The 19,597-nt window shown below is 39.0% G+C and overlaps 1 protein-coding gene across 4 annotated transcripts in view; it reads left to right on the top strand.

Moving 5' to 3' along the window:
• The window catches only part of ANKRD44 (ankyrin repeat domain 44), a 328,696-nt gene that overhangs the window by 212,134 nt on the left and 96,965 nt on the right, over positions 1 to 19,597 (top strand). For all 4 annotated transcript variants that reach the window (XM_081242878.1, XM_081242876.1, XM_081242877.1 and 1 more), the window contains exons 10-15: positions 3,400 to 3,514; positions 12,099 to 12,181; positions 13,373 to 13,436; positions 15,444 to 15,512; positions 16,878 to 17,018; positions 18,647 to 18,727. In XM_081242878.1, the coding sequence (XP_081099004.1) occupies positions 3,400 to 3,514; positions 12,099 to 12,181; positions 13,373 to 13,436; positions 15,444 to 15,512; positions 16,878 to 17,018; positions 18,647 to 18,727 (553 nt within the window). The remainder of the gene's footprint in view (positions 1 to 3,399; positions 3,515 to 12,098; positions 12,182 to 13,372; positions 13,437 to 15,443; positions 15,513 to 16,877; positions 17,019 to 18,646; positions 18,728 to 19,597) is intronic.

Raw genomic sequence — 19,597 nt, 5'->3', positions numbered from 1 at the left:
AATATTTTAAGAACCTTTAAAAATTAAGGAATAAAAGATCTCACACACACACACACACACACACACACTCTTAGAAAACTGGGCAGAAGTCATGAAGAAATGGTTCATAGAAAAAGGTAAACAAATGGCCCTTTAATATATTAAAAGATTCTCAACTTCCTTAACAAGAGAAATGTAAAGACTACAGTGAGATACCAGTTCTCACTCATTACATGGTATATATTCAAAAGCTTGACAAGGCTGGGGAGAAAAGGCACTCTCATACATTGCTTGTGTGAGTGCAAAATTGCACAGCACCTAAAGGGGAAACATGGCAAAATCTAACAAAACCACATACTTATTTCTTTAACCTAGAAATCCCCTTTCTAGGAATTTATTCTGAAGATAGACCCAACAAATACAAAACACTTGCAAAATGAGGTTATTCACTACAACATTACTGATATTAGCAAAATGATTTTTACCACCTAAATGCTCATCCATACTGGACTGGTGTACTTAACTAATACATCCATGCAATGAACAATAATTAAGCTGTACAAAAATGAGGAAGATTTCCAAGAAGGGATCTCTAGGAGTGAATTCGAGGGTATGTTGTTAAGTGAAAAAAACCAACAACAACAAAAAAAAACATGGTATAAAAGATTCTATGTGCTTGTTTTTCCAAAGAGAAACACAGAAAGCGTAAACCAAAACTAAAGAAAATGATTAATTACTATAGGATGTGGTTGAGGGTGAAGTGAAAGGGATAGAAATGAGAGTGGGACTTTTTAAAAGTGTAGAATTTTTGACTTTTGAAACATGTGTGTTACATATTAATACAATAAAATTAAATCAAAGCTGGTAAACATTTTGAAAACAAAATCAAATGAACCTGTGTATCAAATTGATAATGTAAGCACACAGAATAAAGAATTCAGATAACTTTTGAACGAAGTACTCGCTGTATATGCTAAAATCATTATGGGAAACTTTGTTGGGAAAAAGAGTAGCTGCACAGTCTGGAAGTATCACCCACAAATTCCTTGTTAATTACAGAAGGGAAAAGACATTTGTACAGTGGCGAGTGCTGGCCGGCATCTCTTGTATTTCTTATTCTGGAAGATATAAATGTGTATGTATACTTTAGATATACAAACTAAACATTATAATATTAGTAGCTTAAAATTATGTATTTTAGTTTTAAAATATCAGCTTACTGATATTTTCTTACTGATAATCAAGCCTCTTTTTTTTTATTGTAGTACATAAAATTTACCATTTAAACTACGTTTAAGGGGCACTAATAAGTACATTCACATTGCTGTGCAGCCATCACCACTACCCATCTCCAGAACTTACTTTTTCATGTTCCCAAACTGACACTCTGTACCTATTGCAAGTAATCAAAATTTGCATCACCCAGTAATGGAATAACTTGACCTTATGTGTGTGCTGTGGAGATGTGATGGGAAGTGGAATTCAACTCTGGGGTATTCTTGCCAAAATGTTTAGCCTGAATCTAGTAATGAGGAAATAATCAGACAATTCCAGAATGCAGTATATCCTACATGACTCCTGGCATGGTCTCCAAAAATATCAATGACATGGGAGATAAATATATAAATACATGAAAGGCAGGAGGATTGTTTTAGATGAAAGGAAACTAAAGAGACGTGACAACCAAATGCTATCAGAATCTTCGATTGGATCCTGGATTTTAAAAAAACAGTTATAAAGCACATTTGGGGGAACAATTGGAGAAATTGGAATATGCACTTATATTATGTAAAATTATGGTATTAATGTTATATTTCTTGGATATGATGAAATTATGGCTATGTGGGAGACTGTCTTTGTTATTAGGGGTGAAATGTCATGATGTCTGACTTATTTCTAAATGGTTCTTCAAATGAATAGACTACTTATCTTTCATATTATATATTATATATAACTTTTCATATATATATGAAAAGGTGAGGGAAAGAAAGAAATGTAGTAAAATAAAAATTAGGGGAAAAAGAAGGCAAAATAAAATAAGATGTTTACTGTGTTACTAAAGTGATGGTTAATGTTATAGTTTTAATAAATATAGATTTTTCAGTTTATGGTTGATGCTTTTACTCATCAGCATTTAGATAACCAAACTACATAAAATCTTTTCCTGAACACTCTATTCCTTCTGGTTCTTATGCTTTAGCATAAGGATTATTTACATAGGTCTCTAATTAAGCAAGTAAAACTAAAATTGAATGTGTCTTCAGAGTTACATTTTGTGGAATTTGATTACATTATTTATTCAGAGAGGGAATCTAGTTGTAAGATTTTAGAACCTTAAATAAGACAATGTGGATAGGTTTTTTAAAAGCATTTTTTTGTTGTTGTTGTTGTTGCATGTATCTTTTTTTTTTAAATAGATCTTTATTGGAGTATAATAGCTTCACAATACCGTGTTACTTTCTGTTGCACAACAAAACAAATCAGCCATATGCATACACATGTCCCCATATCCCCTCCTCTTGAGCGTCCCTCCCACCCTCCCTATCCCACTCCTCTAGGTGGTCACAAAGCACGAAGCTGATCTCCCTGTGCTATGCAGCTGCTTCCCACCAGCCAACTATTTTACATTCAGTGGTGTATATATGTTGATGCTACTCTCACTTAGCCCTCCCACCCCATGTCATCAAGTCCATTCTCTATGTCTACCTCTTTATTCCTGCCCTGCAACTAGGTTCATCAGTACCATTTTGGGTTTTTTTTAGATTCCATTTATATGTGTTAGCATACGGTATTTGTTTTTCTCTTTCTGACTTACTTCACTCTGTATGACAGACTCTAGGTCCATCCACCTCACTACAAATAACTCAATTTCATTCCTTTTTATGGCTGAGTAATATTCCATTGTCTGTATGTGCCAAATCTTCTTTATCCATTCATCTGTCGATGGACATTTAGGTTGGTTCCATGTCCTGGCTATTGTAAATAGGGCTGCAATGAACATTGTGGTACATGACTCTTTTTGAATTATGGTTTTCTCAGGGCATATGCCCAGTAGTGGGATTGCTGGGTCGTATGGTAGTTCTATTTTTAGTTTTTTAAGGAACCTCCGTACTATTTTCCAGAGTGGTTGTACATTCCCACCAACAGTGTAGGAGAGAGTTCCCTTTTCACCACACCCTTTCCAGCGTTTATTGTTTCCAGCTAAAAGCATTTCTAATAGACTTCCCTCTATGCAGATTTAATAATACTACTACCTCAGATGGTAACTTGTCCCCTTAAAAAACATTCTTGTCCTTGAGAGCAGAGATGCACAAAGTAGAAACGAAACCAACATTTGGTAACGTGAGTGACTAGCATAAAATGTAGTATCTGAGTCAACCTGAATCCTTATGTAATTCTGTATTAAAATGTCTTTTCCAGGAGGTGAAATTGACTGTGTGGATAAGGATGGCAACACTCCTCTCCATGTGGCTGCAAGATACGGTCATGAACTTTTGATTAACACCTTAATAACCAGTGGAGCTGACACAGCCAAGTAGGTTACTGCAAAAATATGGTGGAATAATTTCCACATGTGGGAATACTGCCAAAGGGATTCTGCCATGCTGTAGATAGTTCCCATTTATCCAGGTTAAGTTAGATATGCACCATTATGCTAAACACAGATTAAATTTGAACTAAATTAAGTGACTTTTAATGACAGTTGCCAGGAAGAACCAGTTTTATTTTTCAGCTGTATCAGAAAGAGGCCTATTTCAGTGGTTTTAATTAAGGAAACTTGGACTTTATTCCTAACTCTGCTTTTTAATATTCTTCTGTTTTTTCCAATGTGCAGTGTTAGTTAAACAGGAAAAATAAAGCATAACTGGGCAAATTCAGAATTTATTCAGGGTGCTGTTTTGCATGTATTAATGGCCCATATTAATGATAACGCTTATACGGTGCAATTGAGTAAATCTGCTACATTGGGAAGGGGGGACCTGACTTCATTTTGTACTTTAATTCAACAAGAATATATAACGCATCTCTATGAGTCTGTTGCAATGTTAGGTGCTGTGGGAAATTTCAGAAGTAAGTTAACTGGTTGGTACCTTCCAGGAGCTCATAATTTTGTTGGAGGCCCAAGGCCCACTTAAGACAAAGAACCATGCAAGATAGTATTTAATAAAGTTCAAAATGAAACAGGACTTTAATGGCAAAATGTTTGGTGTAGACAGTATATGCCACAGAGTGTAGACAGGAAGGATAGAGCTCAAAGGTGGCCACAGTTTTCAAGGAAAAGGTGAGTTTTAGGTAGGCTTTGAAGGATGAGAATTATGTGAGTAGAGCAGAGAGTGGCAGACATCCCAAGCAGGGAGGCAAGCAGGAACAGACCCAGCTCCGGGAGGAGCTTGGCCTGGCAGGCCTGTGACAGTGCCATGCTCTGCCCAGAGGCACTGTTATATCAGTGCGGGGCACCCAGGCTTTCTTGGGCACTAGATGGGTTCCAGTCCAAGCTACCTCACTTGTGGGCTGTGTGACCTTGAGCCTGTTGCTCAATCTGTCTGTGCTTTGATTTCCTCATTTGAAAAATGAGAGTAATAATAGTACCTACCATAGGTTTGTTATGAAGATTAAAGGACTTAATCACCATTAAAACTCTCTGGTATGTGTTAAGATCCGTGTGAGTATGAGTTATGTAAATACATCTGCTAAGGTTATTCAACAAGATAATCCACGTTAAAAGCTCTTTGAACAGTGCCTGGCACATAGTGAGCTATCAATAAATGCTAACTATGGTTTTATTACTTCATAATAGGCAGGATAACCAAATTAAAGAGGGCCTTAAATGCTTAAATAGTTTGGCCTTATTATAGAGACTGGGGGTAACAATGACTGAATCTTTAGGAAAGGCAAAATATGAGGGCAGTGTTACATTAGGAATTCTAATTTGTTTGTCAAGGGTTGTGCAACAGAATTGAAAATCTTGGTGGAGAATGAGCCAGAATTTAAATGGTCCAGGGAGGGCATGGTGGGTTCCAGTGGCCCTCTGGGCTCCCAGTCCAGTGGTGGAGATAAGGTCAAGAGCAAATGTGACTGCAGCATCATGAGATGTGTTATGATGGAGGTTTGGATAGGGCAACACTGACTATCTCTAGGTTCCACAGAAGAAGTGACATTTCATCAAGAAGAAGGATAGGAGTTTGCCAGGTGGACAGAATTGTGTGAGATAAAAAAGATAGAAGGGGAAGCAAAGAAGGACATTCCAGGAAGAGGGAACAGTATTTACAAAGGCACAAACATGTGAATATGTTGAAAGCAGATTCCCAAGGCCGGGTTATCTAACATATTAGGGGGAGTGGAAAGAGATGAGGTGGAAAGGTAGGAAGAACCACATTTTGAGGACCTCAAATGTCTTGCTAAGGAGTTAGATTGCATTCTGAGGCATTCGGAAGCTGTTAAAGAATTATAAGTGGGTGTAGGGTAGGCTGTGTCTAATGCTCCCATTTGTGTGTAAGAAAGATCACTCTCATAGCAGTCCACACAGATTGGAGGTGGTCCAGGCTAGAAACACTTTGCAGCCTCTTGCAAATGTCCAGAGAAGAAAAGATGAGGGCTCGGGCTAAGGACAAGACTGAGGGCAGACAGAGGAGGGGGCATGCTGACAAATAGCAAGAACAGTGGGTTGTCTCAGAAGAGAAAGGAATCTGCTTCAAGCCAATGGACCTTTTTGACTGGGAGGTTGCAAATCAAAAGAAGCAGTTCGGAACCTCCCTGGGCGTCCAGTGGTTAAGACTTTGCCTTCCAATGCAGGGGGTGCGGGTTCGGTCCCTGGTCCGGGAGCTAAGATCCCACATGGCTCATGACCACAAACTCAAAACATAAAACAGAAGCAATATTGTAACAAATTCAGTAAAGACTTTAAAAATGGTCCACATTAAAAAAAAAAAAAAAAAAAAAACTTGAAACAGATGAAGCAGCTCAGTTTCCTGGAAAGAGCCAGTGTACTAGGATTCAGGAGGCTTTCACCAGATTCTAGAGTTCCCAAGCAGGCCATGGCTACCCAAAGCCAGAGATTTTAAATGCTCAGTGTCAGTTAAGCAAAAATAAAATATTAGGCACAAACCAGCTTCACCTGTGGTATGTTAATATTCTCAGTGATGTTTTTCTTTCAACTCTGGGTTATTTGGGGAGTTTTAGCCAAAGAACTACGAATTTCTAATTTTCTTTCAGTTTTGAACTCGTTTGAGGGATAAAGATCAACTGGGCCCAATACTTGCGTAAAATGTCTGAAAAAACGCATTTAACTCAATAAACACAAAGTCTATTTCCTCGTAATTATTTTCCCCTCAATTTATGCGAATACAAACTTTGTGGCAAAAATGCCTTAGGAATGACCTTGTTGTTCAAGTAGCCTTTCCTTCCATTGACCATGCTGTGTCCTGAGGACAATGACAAGGGAAACATCGTCCCAGCCTCAAAGAGCCACATACATATGCTTTCTTCTGTCACAGCATTATCTGGGGTTAAGACATGCTCCCTTCAGTAACAGTGGTTCATTAAAGCAGCAATTGTGTGTGTGTGTGTGTGTGTGTGTGTGTGTGTGTGTCTGAGTGTGTATAGTGTGTGGAAAGGGAAGTCATCTAAGGAAAAAATATCCAAGTGAGGGGGAGGAGAGTTGGAAAAGATTAAATTTGCTAAAGACTCCCCAGAAAGTCACTGTTTTCTGGGCTCCTCGTAGATTTATGTAGGATAGCTCCTTAAAGAGGAGAAAAGCAGGCCTTTCCTTCTGTAAATAAGTGAACAAAGAGCATTTATGAAAATCACCCATTTTCATTCATAAACAGCATGGCCAATGTATTTTTAAAGATCTCTTTATGACAAGTTTTATGGTCATTACTTGCTGATGAATTTATTTGCATCTTATTCTCAGTCCTTGATTGAATGTTCTTTGTTATTCTTTTTGCTTCTCTGAACTTTAAGTCAGAGAAGTTTCTGCAGTGTGACTCGGTGCTTATGCAACTTTACGTGGTATCGGAGCCATTGGGTTTTTTCTTCTTTAACTTTGTTAGGTTTGGGGTGCTTGTCTCTAGAATTTTAATTTGTCTTCCATCTTACCAGTGATGCTCTCATGGCTTTTTCTGCCTCAATTGCAGCAGAATTAGCTGTATTGTAGTTTTACAGGTAACCGGTTCTGACATTCTTATATTCGCTAAATATCTGTTGATAGCTTGTTAAGTGTCACCCACTGTGTCAGATTCTGGGGTCACAGAGCTCCCTGCCAAGGAATTTATAGCCTACGGAGGTGGGGGAAAGAAGTAAACAGGCAATGACCATCACACATGCTAAGGGTGATGCCAGAATAGTCGCCAGGTGCCACTGGGATACAGGAAAACGTATCTGGGAGATAGCAGGGCCAGCACAGCTTCCAGGAAGAGGGATGTTAACCTGTAGGACAAGTAGCGATCAGTTATGTCATGGAATGTCTTTCAGATCCCAAGCATCGACTTAGATTATTTTTATTATAATGTTTGAATATGTATAAATATAAGACTAGATAGAAACTCCTTAGGCTTTTGACTCTACTATAGCAATAAGTCAAAAAACTTTACAAAATACATGCAAACAGAAACCACCAATGTTCACACTAACTGCACGGGACAACCATAGTAACAAACACTCATGAGTGCTTACCTGTGCTACGCCCCACTCTGAGAGGTTACATTTAACTGTCACAACAACCCCGCGGGGTAAGTGCTATGATTATGCCTGTCTTACAGGTGAAGCAAAGGAGGCACAGAGAGATTCAGTTACCTACCTGAGGTCACAGAACTAGTGGGCGGAAATGGGACTCCACCTTCGGCTGTCTGGGTCCTGGGCAGGAGGCTTGCTGCCCTTCTTTGTAGTGGATGATGTGATACTTCACATTTCGCATGGGATTATGGTCCTGGTGGCTAAGGTGCTGAGTCTTTAGGATCCAGTACACACCATGGGAGTGGAGATTTTGCAGGGACTTAAAGTGGTGGGCAGTGGACCCGTCATACGGCGCAGAGACCTTTACTCAGACTACTGCCAAATTCCGCGCATCCAGGAGGCTCAGTGTGCTCCATTATCATTGGCCCTCCCTAGACTCAGACATTTCATTTGCTATTAAGTCCACCTTCTTTTCTCATTAGCCCCTGGCAATTAAAGTTGGACTACCAGCACAGCTGTGATCCTAAGTACAAACGTGGGTGCTGAAATTTGACAGAGGTGTGTGGTGATATGGTGGTCCTTCAGATGAGCTGAAATATGCTCTGATGCCAGCTGTTTTAGGTTACCTTCAAAAGGAAAAGACAATTTAAAAATTGCCACAGAGACCTCTTTAAAGCCCTAAGATATTTCCAGCAACCCCCAGAGATGCACTGACTAGTTTGAGAAACACTGGGAGAAGCAGGAGAGAATGGGAAGAGTTTCAGGGGGGCCCTGCATGTGAAAACCTAGGGCTGGGCAGAGCCTGGCTCTTCCAGGAGGAATAGACAGAGAGTCACAGAGATTAAGCAACAGTCAGATCCAGAAAGGGCCTTGTAAGCCACGTCAGAGTGTTTGGACTTGATACAGAAGGAACCACTGAAAATGTCTGTAGGTCGTAAACAGCAAGGACCAGGCCTCATTGTTGTCAGTTATCCCAAGTGCCTATAACTTAAGGGTGCGTGATAAATACTTGCAATGGCATAGATAAAATTAATAAGAAGTTTGTTTTAGGGTTTGGTTTGATTAGTTGAGTAAGAATCATAAAATCATTTGATGATCGAAAATCATCAAATTTTTTGTCTCGCCCACTTGATGGGCAAAACTAAACCAATCCCACCTTCCCTGGGAGAGTTGAGAGATAAGTATTGTAAAGCATTTTGAAATATATAGAGAGAAGAGAAATGCTAGTTGATCACACTTCATTCTTGGGTTTTAAGGAATCACACACCGGGTTTTAAGGAAGTACAACCTGATTACCACTTAAAAACTCACAGACTGCTGGTTATCCAACTAAGCTAATAATAATTGCAAGGGCAAAAATACCACTAACATGTATGGTGAAGGCTTAACCGTGGGTCAGATGTTCTATTTAGCACTTTATGCACATTATCTCAATTAGTCCTTACAATTGTTCTATAAGATAGACACTGTTATTATCTTTATTTTCCAGGTGAGGGAACCATTATGTACTTGCCAAAGATCAAATAGCTAGCACATGGCAAAGCTAGAACTGAAACCCAAAGGTTCTGACCCCATCACCTTAACCACAGTGTTTTTTACCATATGGCCTAAGGGAAGGCTCTAGAAAAGCCTGGATATGGAAAGGGACAGCCATGTCCCCCGATGCCAAGGGGAAAACTTAAAAAAACTGATATTCTAATGGTGCAAAAACCCTTTCCTCACCTCTGATGGCTCTCTACAATTTATTCTGACCTCATTTATTCTGAGATAACTGGGTAGGAGATGCCAGCTAATAGCTAAATTAGAAATAGCTAATACAAACATGTTCCATTAATTTTATGATTGCTCAAATAAATGTAGCAAATTAACTGGAATTGGTCTTCCCTTTCCTGTAATTTATGCATTGTTAAGTTTAGCGTTATCTGACATCTTTATTTCTTAATCTTCCTTGATGTAGACCTGATGAAATCAGAGCGATGCTTCTTATTTGACTGAGACAACCAAATCCTAAGTTTCCTGCTAAAGGTTTTAAGATCCTTTCTTTATAAGCAGTCTTATTTTATAACAATAAAGGAGAAATTTTATTTTGAAACGCATGAATCATTTCTGAAGTGATTCAGAGATTCTGAATTCTACTTTTACTTTCTTTCCCATCTTGGCCTGATACTTAGTTTTTCTCTTTGAACCAGAGCATCATATTCAAGTTCAAATGCCAATAGTACTTGAGTCTAAATTAATGTTTCAAAACCTGCATTGAGGTAGTGACTTTTTATTAACTATGTTTTAACTTTATGTTTTTCTTGATTGTTTTATTATAGAGTTTGATACTCTTTTCTCTAATTCATTTGCTTGTATTATTTAATATAAAGTTGTATATTTTATGTACCTATATAAACTATATCATAAATATTGTGTATATATATGTGTGTAAGTATGTGTATAGGAAATATTAAAATATTTAAAATACTAAAAGTATTTATATTTTTATACATATTAAATATTTGTGTATACATGTATATAAAGAATGAGGAAGACTCAAAGAAATCTTGACAAATCCACTCCTTGTTTTAGGCATGTTCTTACAGGAACTCACAACCATCCTAGAAAATAGTCTATCCATTTTCTTCTTGCAAATGTCCAGAAATATTTAATCAAAGATTTTTGCCTTAACTCCCCCAAACAAATAAAATGGTTAGGTAAAATCCTATTAGCTTAAAGTTCCATGTAGTAAAGAGCTTTTAAAACATGTTACACATCAAAAAAAATGAGTGTTTCATTGGCATAGGGAGGGAACAATATAAATAGCAGCACGAATAAAAAGCTTCTCTCCCATCCCCCAATTCCCTCTTCCTTTTCATGAGCATCAAGGTTGTCACTGATGCAATTGCTTTTCAGAATTTCTTTTTTTTTTTGTAAATGACAAGAGAGGCAATTACAAGCAGTTCTCCTCCGCGTGACACTACCCGGAAGACGGGCAAATTGCATCTCTTGATGGATGCCAGCTATTATATACACTGGGTTGGAAATCTCCATATAGGGAAAGGAAAACGAACAGAGGGAAGACTGAACAAAAACACCAACAAATAAAAAGAAGTTTTCATGAAAAGAGAGAGGTGGTTAATTGCTAGCAGACTCGAATTTTGCAGAACACTGAATACCATGAACTATCTGTGAACATGTATGTACTTTCACATACTCACGCACATCATAATAACTTTTGAGATAGCAAATAAAATTCATGTGTCTCAAGCTTAACAAATTCAAATCACATGTAGTTTTTCATTCAGCATAGAATCTGGAAACGGGCCACTTTGTGCTAGGGAAGAAACTTAGATGATTCATGCTGCAGGTGTATATATAAATAGTCTCATACTCCTTGTGTTATGTAGAGGATTTACAAAATCTGAAATATATTATTTGAATAAAATGAGATGTTATGAGAAGTGATCACTAACACGCTTCTAAGTACACAGGAACCTCCTGATGATGCTGTTTGTTTTGAACTACAATTCAGCTCACAACTTTGACTTTGGGTCCCTATTTGGGGAGAGGGGATGGGCAGGAGGAGGAAGATTGAATTCTAAGGGAAGATTTAATTCTAAGGCCCAAAGTACTGCCATCAGAATGCTGCCTGTCTCTCAGGGTTGTTCCAGGGACTGTGTTATGGCAGGGGTCAGTCTAAGAAGTGCTATTGTGGATTCTTTCTGTAATGCTGTTAGGGGAAATATGCTAGATTTATGAAATATATGCAAGATAGCTATTAACTATTTTGTGACTGTTATTCTTGTGTGGGTTAACTTGCAAAATAAAAGGCTATTAGGAAGATGAAGTTTCACTTGCCGAAGGTGAATATTTATACATATTAAATATTTGTGTATACATGTATATAAAGAATGAGGAAGAATATAAAGAATGAGTTTGAATTCTCATCCAAAATTTTATTTCCAGTAATACAGCCATTATTAACTCTTAGCAAAGTGCTTGGCACATAATAGGTCAGTAATAAATATTTGTTTATCAACTCAAGGAATAAAACAGGTTGCTTTTCGAAGTTGAGGGTTTGTCAGTTTCATGTTTTCTCCAGCACTTAGCATGGTATCTGATGCTTATACAGTGTTAAACAGATGAATGAATGATGAGTGAATGGGACAAAATTGCTAAGTTGAAAGAAAAAGAAATTAATTTTAAATGCTTAGCGTCACTGTTGATGTGAAATGTTTTCTTAAAAATATATCTTCCTATTGTTATGGGCTTTTCGTTGTGGTTTAGGTCCAGGATTTTATTATTTTAAGATAGAAATGATTGCCTAATTATTTCAGCCAAGAGTCCCTAAGCAAGGTCTCATGGGTTTAATTTTCATCAGAGAACTTATAGAGAGATCATGCCCCTTCTGCGGGTGTCTTGAGATCCGTTACCGTGAGCTGCTCTGTTTTCTTCCTCCTCAGGTGTGGAATCCATAGCATGTTCCCCTTGCATTTAGCTGCCCTCAATGCTCACTCTGACTGTTGCAGGAAGCTACTGTCATCGGGTAAGTAACTCCATTACCACAGCTCAGGCTTAACATGTCCTGTAAATGAGCCGTGTGGCTTCAGGTGTCTGGTCAGCATGAGCGGCTGCCTGTGCTTCATGTCATCCGTGACCCAACTTGGCAGGATGAGTGGTGTCCACAGCTAAGTGCATGTGACGGCTCCCAGTGGCCCATGGTGTTGAAGCTGTTTGAACGTCAGTATTCCTACCCCAGAATGAGAGACTTGTCTGTTTATCAAGTTAAAGCTGGCATGATCCAGAGTGAGAGGCAGGCAGGGATGGCCATAGCTTACAGGAAGTTTCTCATAGAAGGAGAAAACATCTTTGAGGCTTAAATTGGCGGCCTAACATTTCATATTTTTCAACAAAGGGAAAAGGCCAAATCCCCTACATTTTAATGGTAGAAAATGTCAAATTACCATCCCACTCCTTGAGCTCTGAAAAATTGCTGTGGTTGATACCCCTCCAACTAGGTTTCATTTTTATTTTTTTAATGCGGGTCTATTTGGAACCAAGAAATTCTTTCTGGTTTGGAGCTTTGCTAATCTTTCTTATTACTGCTTCTGCCAACCTCCATGTATTAAGACGTTCTTGGCTTTCAAAGGTGATAGAGGTCTGAAAGGCAAAGATTGCTTAAGAATTCATTCAACAGATATCCCAGAGGCGTTTTGTTTTGGTTTTTTTTTTTCCTTTAAGTTCTTTACTTATGATTGATTCTGCTTTCACTGCTTTTGGCATGTTTAACAATAACCCCTGCATGAAAGCATGTTTCCCAAATCTTAAACCAACTGAAAGCTAATAATACCCTTAAGAAAATATCTCTTCTAGCATGCTACGATTACTCCTTTGCCTTCCATGTTTTCTCCATGTGTTCTGTCTGCCTGTCTATTGCGCTACTCATCTCAAACTGGTTTCATAAATTTCTATCCTGGGATTGAAATATGGGGCTGTAGTTCACCCAGGGCTGGATGTGAAAATAAATTCTTCTTGAATTCACGGTTCTTCCTATAAAATTGCCAAGCTTGAGCAGTTACCGATCGTTTCCATGACAACCTCTTTCTGACTACAGTGGCTTGCGTTCTGGTTTTTCTACTAACTGATTTTTCTGTCTCTGCAATGTTTCTTGTGGTTTAACTAGGACAAAAGTATAGCATAGTATCCTTGTTTAGTAATGAGCACGTGCTGTCTGCAGGCTTTGAAATAGACACCCCAGATAAATTTGGAAGAACGTGCCTTCATGCTGCTGCTGCAGGAGGGTGAGTAGTTAACAATTTTAGTTGTTATCTTATGGCCTAATTACTAATTCATCTTAATTGACTTAAGTTGTCTGTGGATCAAAGGCAACTTCTTTAGTAAAACGGGTAAGAACTCTTTTCTACCAATACCAAATATCACTAGGTTGAATTTCCAGATTACTCGTGTGTTTGTTTTTCCAAAGAAAAAGTGTTAGCCCATCTCATATAGAAAATATTTTTTCTTTTGTTTTCTCTTCTCTCACTCTTTTTTTTCTTTTCTTTTCTTATTTTAAATTGTAGGTCTTTAGCCTGTAGAACATATACTTACTTGGTACCTCTTCCACCAAAAGAAAATAATTTGAGATTTGTTCCTAAGTTTTTCCTCTTTCATTGCTGGAAGGTGGTTGATGATCATGGAAATCCAGGGTTGAGTTAATTCATGTTCATTTACAGACATTTTGGTCCTTATTTCAAAACTGATTTTTAAGTCCTTATAATGATTAAATGTGAACAGAGGTCAAGAAACCCAAAGGATAGGCAAAACGTGAATTAATCCTTGCCTTTTTTTTAAGTTGTAAAGAGAATTTTTCATCAGATACTCTTTTTCATATCAGTGGTTAGATTAAGGCTCTGATCAATATATTGTTGATATATGACCACACATTGGCCAAACATGTTTTCCTTTGGATGGCCTCGATTGGGTAAGGTGTTGGTTCTTCACCAGTTTCCTAGTCTTAAGTACTCTTAAGGAACAGCAGTGCTTCTCCATGTGTCAAGTGTATATGACCAAAGGTATTACCTATTTAACAGAGGTGGATTGACTGTGAAGCTTTAGGTCCCTTTATTTGCATGGCTCCCTTCCAAAGTCTTGTATCTAGTTTTATATTCATAATTTTGTTATTATTTTTTTAAAAAGAACCTCCTTCTCCTCACCCCATTTCCTCAAATTGTATGAACTTCCTGAGCCACGCAACTTGGATCTGTCTCTGTCTTTGATCCTTTGACTCACAGAGACAGGTGCTTTACATCAGCTGACATGTTACACCAACACATAATGACCTCATAAAGTTCTTATATTTTATGACTTAAACTAGTCGCTATTTCTCTGTGAAAAGTGGCTACAAAGGGTGGAAGTGGGGTGGGGAGAGCCCTCCTCACGTTTATCATTAATGAGATCATTTTTCTTATTTAAATGATAATAAAGTCATAAATCCTAGGCCACTTCTTAGCATCCTAAGTTGAGAACAATGATGGATGAGTGTCTCTTTTTATGTCCCCATTTTAAAAAATATCAGACCTGTACAGAAAAGTGGCAACAAACCATTCTGGATTCATGTCTGAAACCCCTATTAGGATTAGTATTTAGCTTCAATAGGAAAATTCACTTCAGTGGGTTCTTTTCTCTCTACTAAACATGATTTATTGCTTCTGCAAATGACAAAGAAGCTTTGGAAGATCACTACGCTCCATTACATCATTTTCGGCCTTGGTTCTGCACGTTCATTTACCTAGATTACCAAGACAGGGAAATGCTGCTGTTTTATTTTCCATTAAGGAGAGTCTGGGTCAAAAATGGTTATCATAGTGAATTCATTCTGCTGTGATAAAAGGTAATGCTCATCCATTCTGGCTTATTGTTTAAAGGTGACATGAAATTATTACAGGTTTAAGGGGCTGCTTCATAAACTCTTGATGGTTTTGAAAGAGAATTTTAGGGTAAATGATGAAACCATCACTGAAAGGTTTCATCATGTAATAATCATTAGATTCTTTAGTCATGGAATTGAAAATGTTCCATCAAGCTCTCTAACGTATGGATATATTAGCTTTGCAAAAGGAATTGTGGGAACTTTAGATCCTTAAGATATGGCATTACTCTAATGTGTTCAGGTTATTTTTGTGTTAGCAGAATTTAAAGCTAGTGCTCGCATTTCAACTGGGCGTGCACTCTGCAGAAAACAGCTCTGTCTGAAGATAGCCCAGCAGTTGACCTCCGCCACCTTAATGATGTTTTCCCTGTCTTTCTAGTAACGTGGAATGTATAAAACTCTTGCAGAGCAGCGGAGCAGATTTCCATAAAAAGGACAAGTGTGGGAGGTATGTAAACAGGGAACTCTGCTTCAAATGCCTAAAAAAAAGGAGTGGGGAGCAGTCCATCTGGAAATCATGTTATGGTGAGATGGTAAACAAGGAAGCTAGCTGGGGAGATTCCATTCTCAGAGGGAAACCCCTTCTACACCAACAAAGCAGGCACAAGGCACAAGGACAGAATCTCCTCTCCCTGCTTCTGTTGAGAAGCGCCAATTGCTTCTCTGATCCTTCCAGTATATATATATATATAACTGTATCCATGTGGGGGATTACATATTTTATACGTGCATATGTACTTGTATCTATAAAATATGTAATTTCCCACATGGATATGGTTTAGGAAATTCTGTCTGTAGCAGAGTAGAACACTTGAGCCCTTCCAACCCAGAATTTGGTCACAAGATCTGGAGCACTTTATTGTACTTATTGAACATTTCATTTTGGGATAAATCTTTAGACACATTTAAAACATGAACCATAACCAATGAGAACCTGCTGTAGAGCACAGGGAACTCTACTCAATGCTCCGTGGTGACCTAAATGGGAAGGTATCAAAAAAGAGGGATATATGTATACACATAGCTGATTCTCTTCGCTGTACAGCGGAAACTAACACAACATTGTAAAGCAACTGTACCCCAATTTAAATAAATAAATAAATAAAACATGAAACACACGCACCACCTATAGCCCCTTTGGCTATTGGGATGGGTCATAGAACTTTTCTTATCTTAATTGTCCTTTGCATGCATAGCTGAGTCATGCCATAATACTAGCTGGTACGGGGAAGAAAACAGCATGAGGAAAGGTGGAGGAAGTGAAGACATGATCAAGAAAACCTCAGGTTATTCAGTTTGGAAACAGCATTGGACACCTTTAGCGGGGAGAGAGATACTTTATAAAGATAGACCAGGGCTAGCTTGGGAAAGTCTTTAATTCCAAACTAAAAAATCAAGGCTTTGTTCACTGGGGCGGACTGAAGGTTTTAGTACAGGTTTGTGATATGTAGGTATTGGACCTTAAATAAACCAGTTCTTCATTGATGCCAACTAAAAGTTACATGGAAGTTGCATTAGGGCAAAGGAGGCCAAAAGGGGTGGTATTGCAAGAGTCCAAAGGAGCAGTAATGTAGACCTGAACCAGGATAGGCACTAGGAATGGAAAGAAAGGAGAGATCTACAGGTGGGTGGCCTTGTCTGAAGCCACCATCTTTGTAGCCTTCGTTCTAACATAAAGTCAGAGAAAGGCATGTCTCTTGGCCTCCACACTGAGAGCCAACACCCCTAGGAATACTGCTGTCTGTGCTGGTGCTAATGATGGGCGTCTGTTTCTCAGACTGAATGAAGTAATAGACTGCTGTTTGTTTTTCAGGACCCCTCTGCACTATGCAGCTGCAAATTGTCATTTCCACTGTATTGAGACATTAGTGACCACAGGGGCCAGCGTTAATGAAACCGATGACTGGGGCCGCACCGCTTTGCACTATGCTGCTGCATCAGACATGGATAGAAAGTAAAAACAGCCTTACTTCTGTTTCCTCTTGAGGTGGGGGAGGTGGGGGGAGGTTGCTAAGTTTTCTTCATACCGCCTCACAGAGAGTGTGAATGAAGAATCCCTCTCATCCAGACCTGAAGGAGTTAGAATTGCTTCATTCCCTAGCCCTGGGTTTCCCATTCTTCTCTCTTTACGTTTTATTAGTATATGTCACTGCACAATTACTTCTCCTCTCTGTTCTTTGGGTTGAATGCCAAGTGGAGCTGTCAAGCCCAGGTTTTCAATTCATTCAAAATCTGTCATAATTTGTTTTGTCATATACTGCGGTTTTCATCATCACCACTTACATGCTTCATTTGCTGTAAAACTTACATTTGCTAATAAATATGTCATGTATCAAAAATATCCATCTATGCACAATCCTAATAGTCTTCAAATGCAGCATCAGTATTTTAAGATAGGCACTGTTGTTCAAACCTGGGCATGAATACTCTTTCAGGAGCTGGAGTAAAGAAAGTTGGGTACCCTGATCGTATTTGGATTCTAGGTGGCTAGGAATGGAAAGCAGAATTAAGTGAACCAGTTCAGGGGGAAAGGGTGGAAGAGGTGCCCACAGTTACGAGATTGTTCTCAAAGACTTGAGGACCAGGCCTTCCTTCATAGGAATACTTTTCGGTGATCCTGTTTGGAGAACTACTGAGTTATTTGCTGCCCTGTGCTACGGAGTTGCTTCTGGGTCAGTACTAACTCCCTTTCTTGTAGAGCAATGGCTTTCAAATGTATTAGACAATGACCCACACTAAGCAATACATTTTACATTATGACCCAATACACATACTCACATATATATGTTTTATACATATGTATGGAAAATGGAAACAAAGATTTCATAAAACCATATTTACTTTTGCTATGTGGGATGCATTTTGATATACTTTTATTTCATTAAAAAAAACCCTACTGACTTCAACCCGCTAAATTGATTTCACAATTCAGTAATGGATTATGATCCATATTTCCACAGTTTGGAAAACACAGCTTTTTTTCCTTCATATGATACTGGCAAGACTGTTGTAGCCTCAGGATCCCAGGGCCGCATGTTATTAATTCAACAAACATTTATTGAGCATCTACTATATGCCAAGCTCTATGCTATTCACTTGGAATAGAATGGGAGACAAGTATACTTCATCTGTTAAGAGCTGGCAGAGGAATCCTAGATGGTGAAGAATTGCTCTGGCAGATAAGGGGTGCTTAGGAACCCCTTTATTCCTGGATAAATGAGATGCTCAACTGCCAAGGAGGCAGCAAGGAATGTTGTAGGAGCCAGGGAAGTTTAAGCTAGTCACTTCCTCTTTCCATGGGGAGTTTAGAATACTCATGGAAGGGTGGGCAGCATGATTGCTGTCTTAATCACTGATACCTCGGTGGAAGTTTTAGGAAAGTCATGTTCTCAGTCGGATTCCTTGGGAGAGAATAGACTTACTGGATGGCCTTGGGGAGAACCATGTATATCCTCCATGAAAAATCAGTAGCACTTGCTTCTTTTGAGTTGGGGGAGAAATTGTTAAGATATAAACTGCACCAAAATCATTAGCAACTTTGCCACTAATAGTAATTTTTTTTCTTTCCCTTATGCTGAGAAGTAAGACTATCTTAGGAAACGCCCATGAAAATTCCGAAGAACTTGAAAGAGACAGAGAGCTGAAAGAAAAGGAAGCTGCATTGTAAGTTTCTTCCCAGCTTAAGCACAAGGTGTGGTTACTGATGCTTTGTCCGCTGCTCTGGGTTGCCGCGTGGGCCAGCCTTACTATTTTGGGGTCTCACTTGGGCTCTTGCAGAAGTGATGTGGGCTTGCCTTTGGCGAAGAAGAAACTATTCTTTTAATATATCCTTCAACTATGCTGTTTTCACACAAGGAACTCTTCCTAAAATTGAAACCTTTGCCATGACCATCACTGTGATTGCTCAGCAGTTTTTAGGACTAGGTACCTTAAATATAGTTTCTGACTCTGCCATGTAGTATGCCTCAGGGGACATATTAAGCCTCCTCTGAGGGCCTCAGGCTCTCCTTTTGTGACCTGAGGATAACTATTTAGCAGATTCTATGAATAAATGTTTTGAGATTTTGGTGTGAAATATACCAGTTGTACTCTCCCCTTCTCCCCAAAAGACACCCATCAACTTACAAACAGCTCCTTGCTTCCTGCAGACAGCTGCTCAGTCACCCCTCATCCCACCTGCCCTCTGGTGTCTGACAGAGATTCAGCTATGACTGTGATGGAGTGCCTGCCAGCACCCAGGGCTGTGGATAACGTGGGAACCCCTAATGCTTCCTCCTCTGAGAGCCCTTCGTGCACTGGACGTGGCAGTGAGAAGGTTGTGCTCTGCCCAGGGCAGTGCCCAGTGGGTAGCTGGTGATCAGTAACTGTTTGTTGAATGAATGAACATTTGAATAACCGGTGCCCACGGTTTGTGTCCTGCCCCCGTGAGACTCAGTGGATGTAGTGCTCTACGAGTCTGCACACACACAGTCCTTAACTTGCTTATTCTCTTCTGCTGTCAGAGGGACCCGTTTCTCTGTGACTTGAATGCTC

Source organism: Mesoplodon bidens (genome assembly GCF_964165515.1).
Source record: "Mesoplodon bidens genome assembly, chromosome: 8".
NCBI lineage: Eukaryota > Metazoa > Chordata > Mammalia > Artiodactyla > Ziphiidae > Mesoplodon > Mesoplodon bidens.
This window is presented reverse-complemented; position numbering and strand designations above follow the sequence as displayed.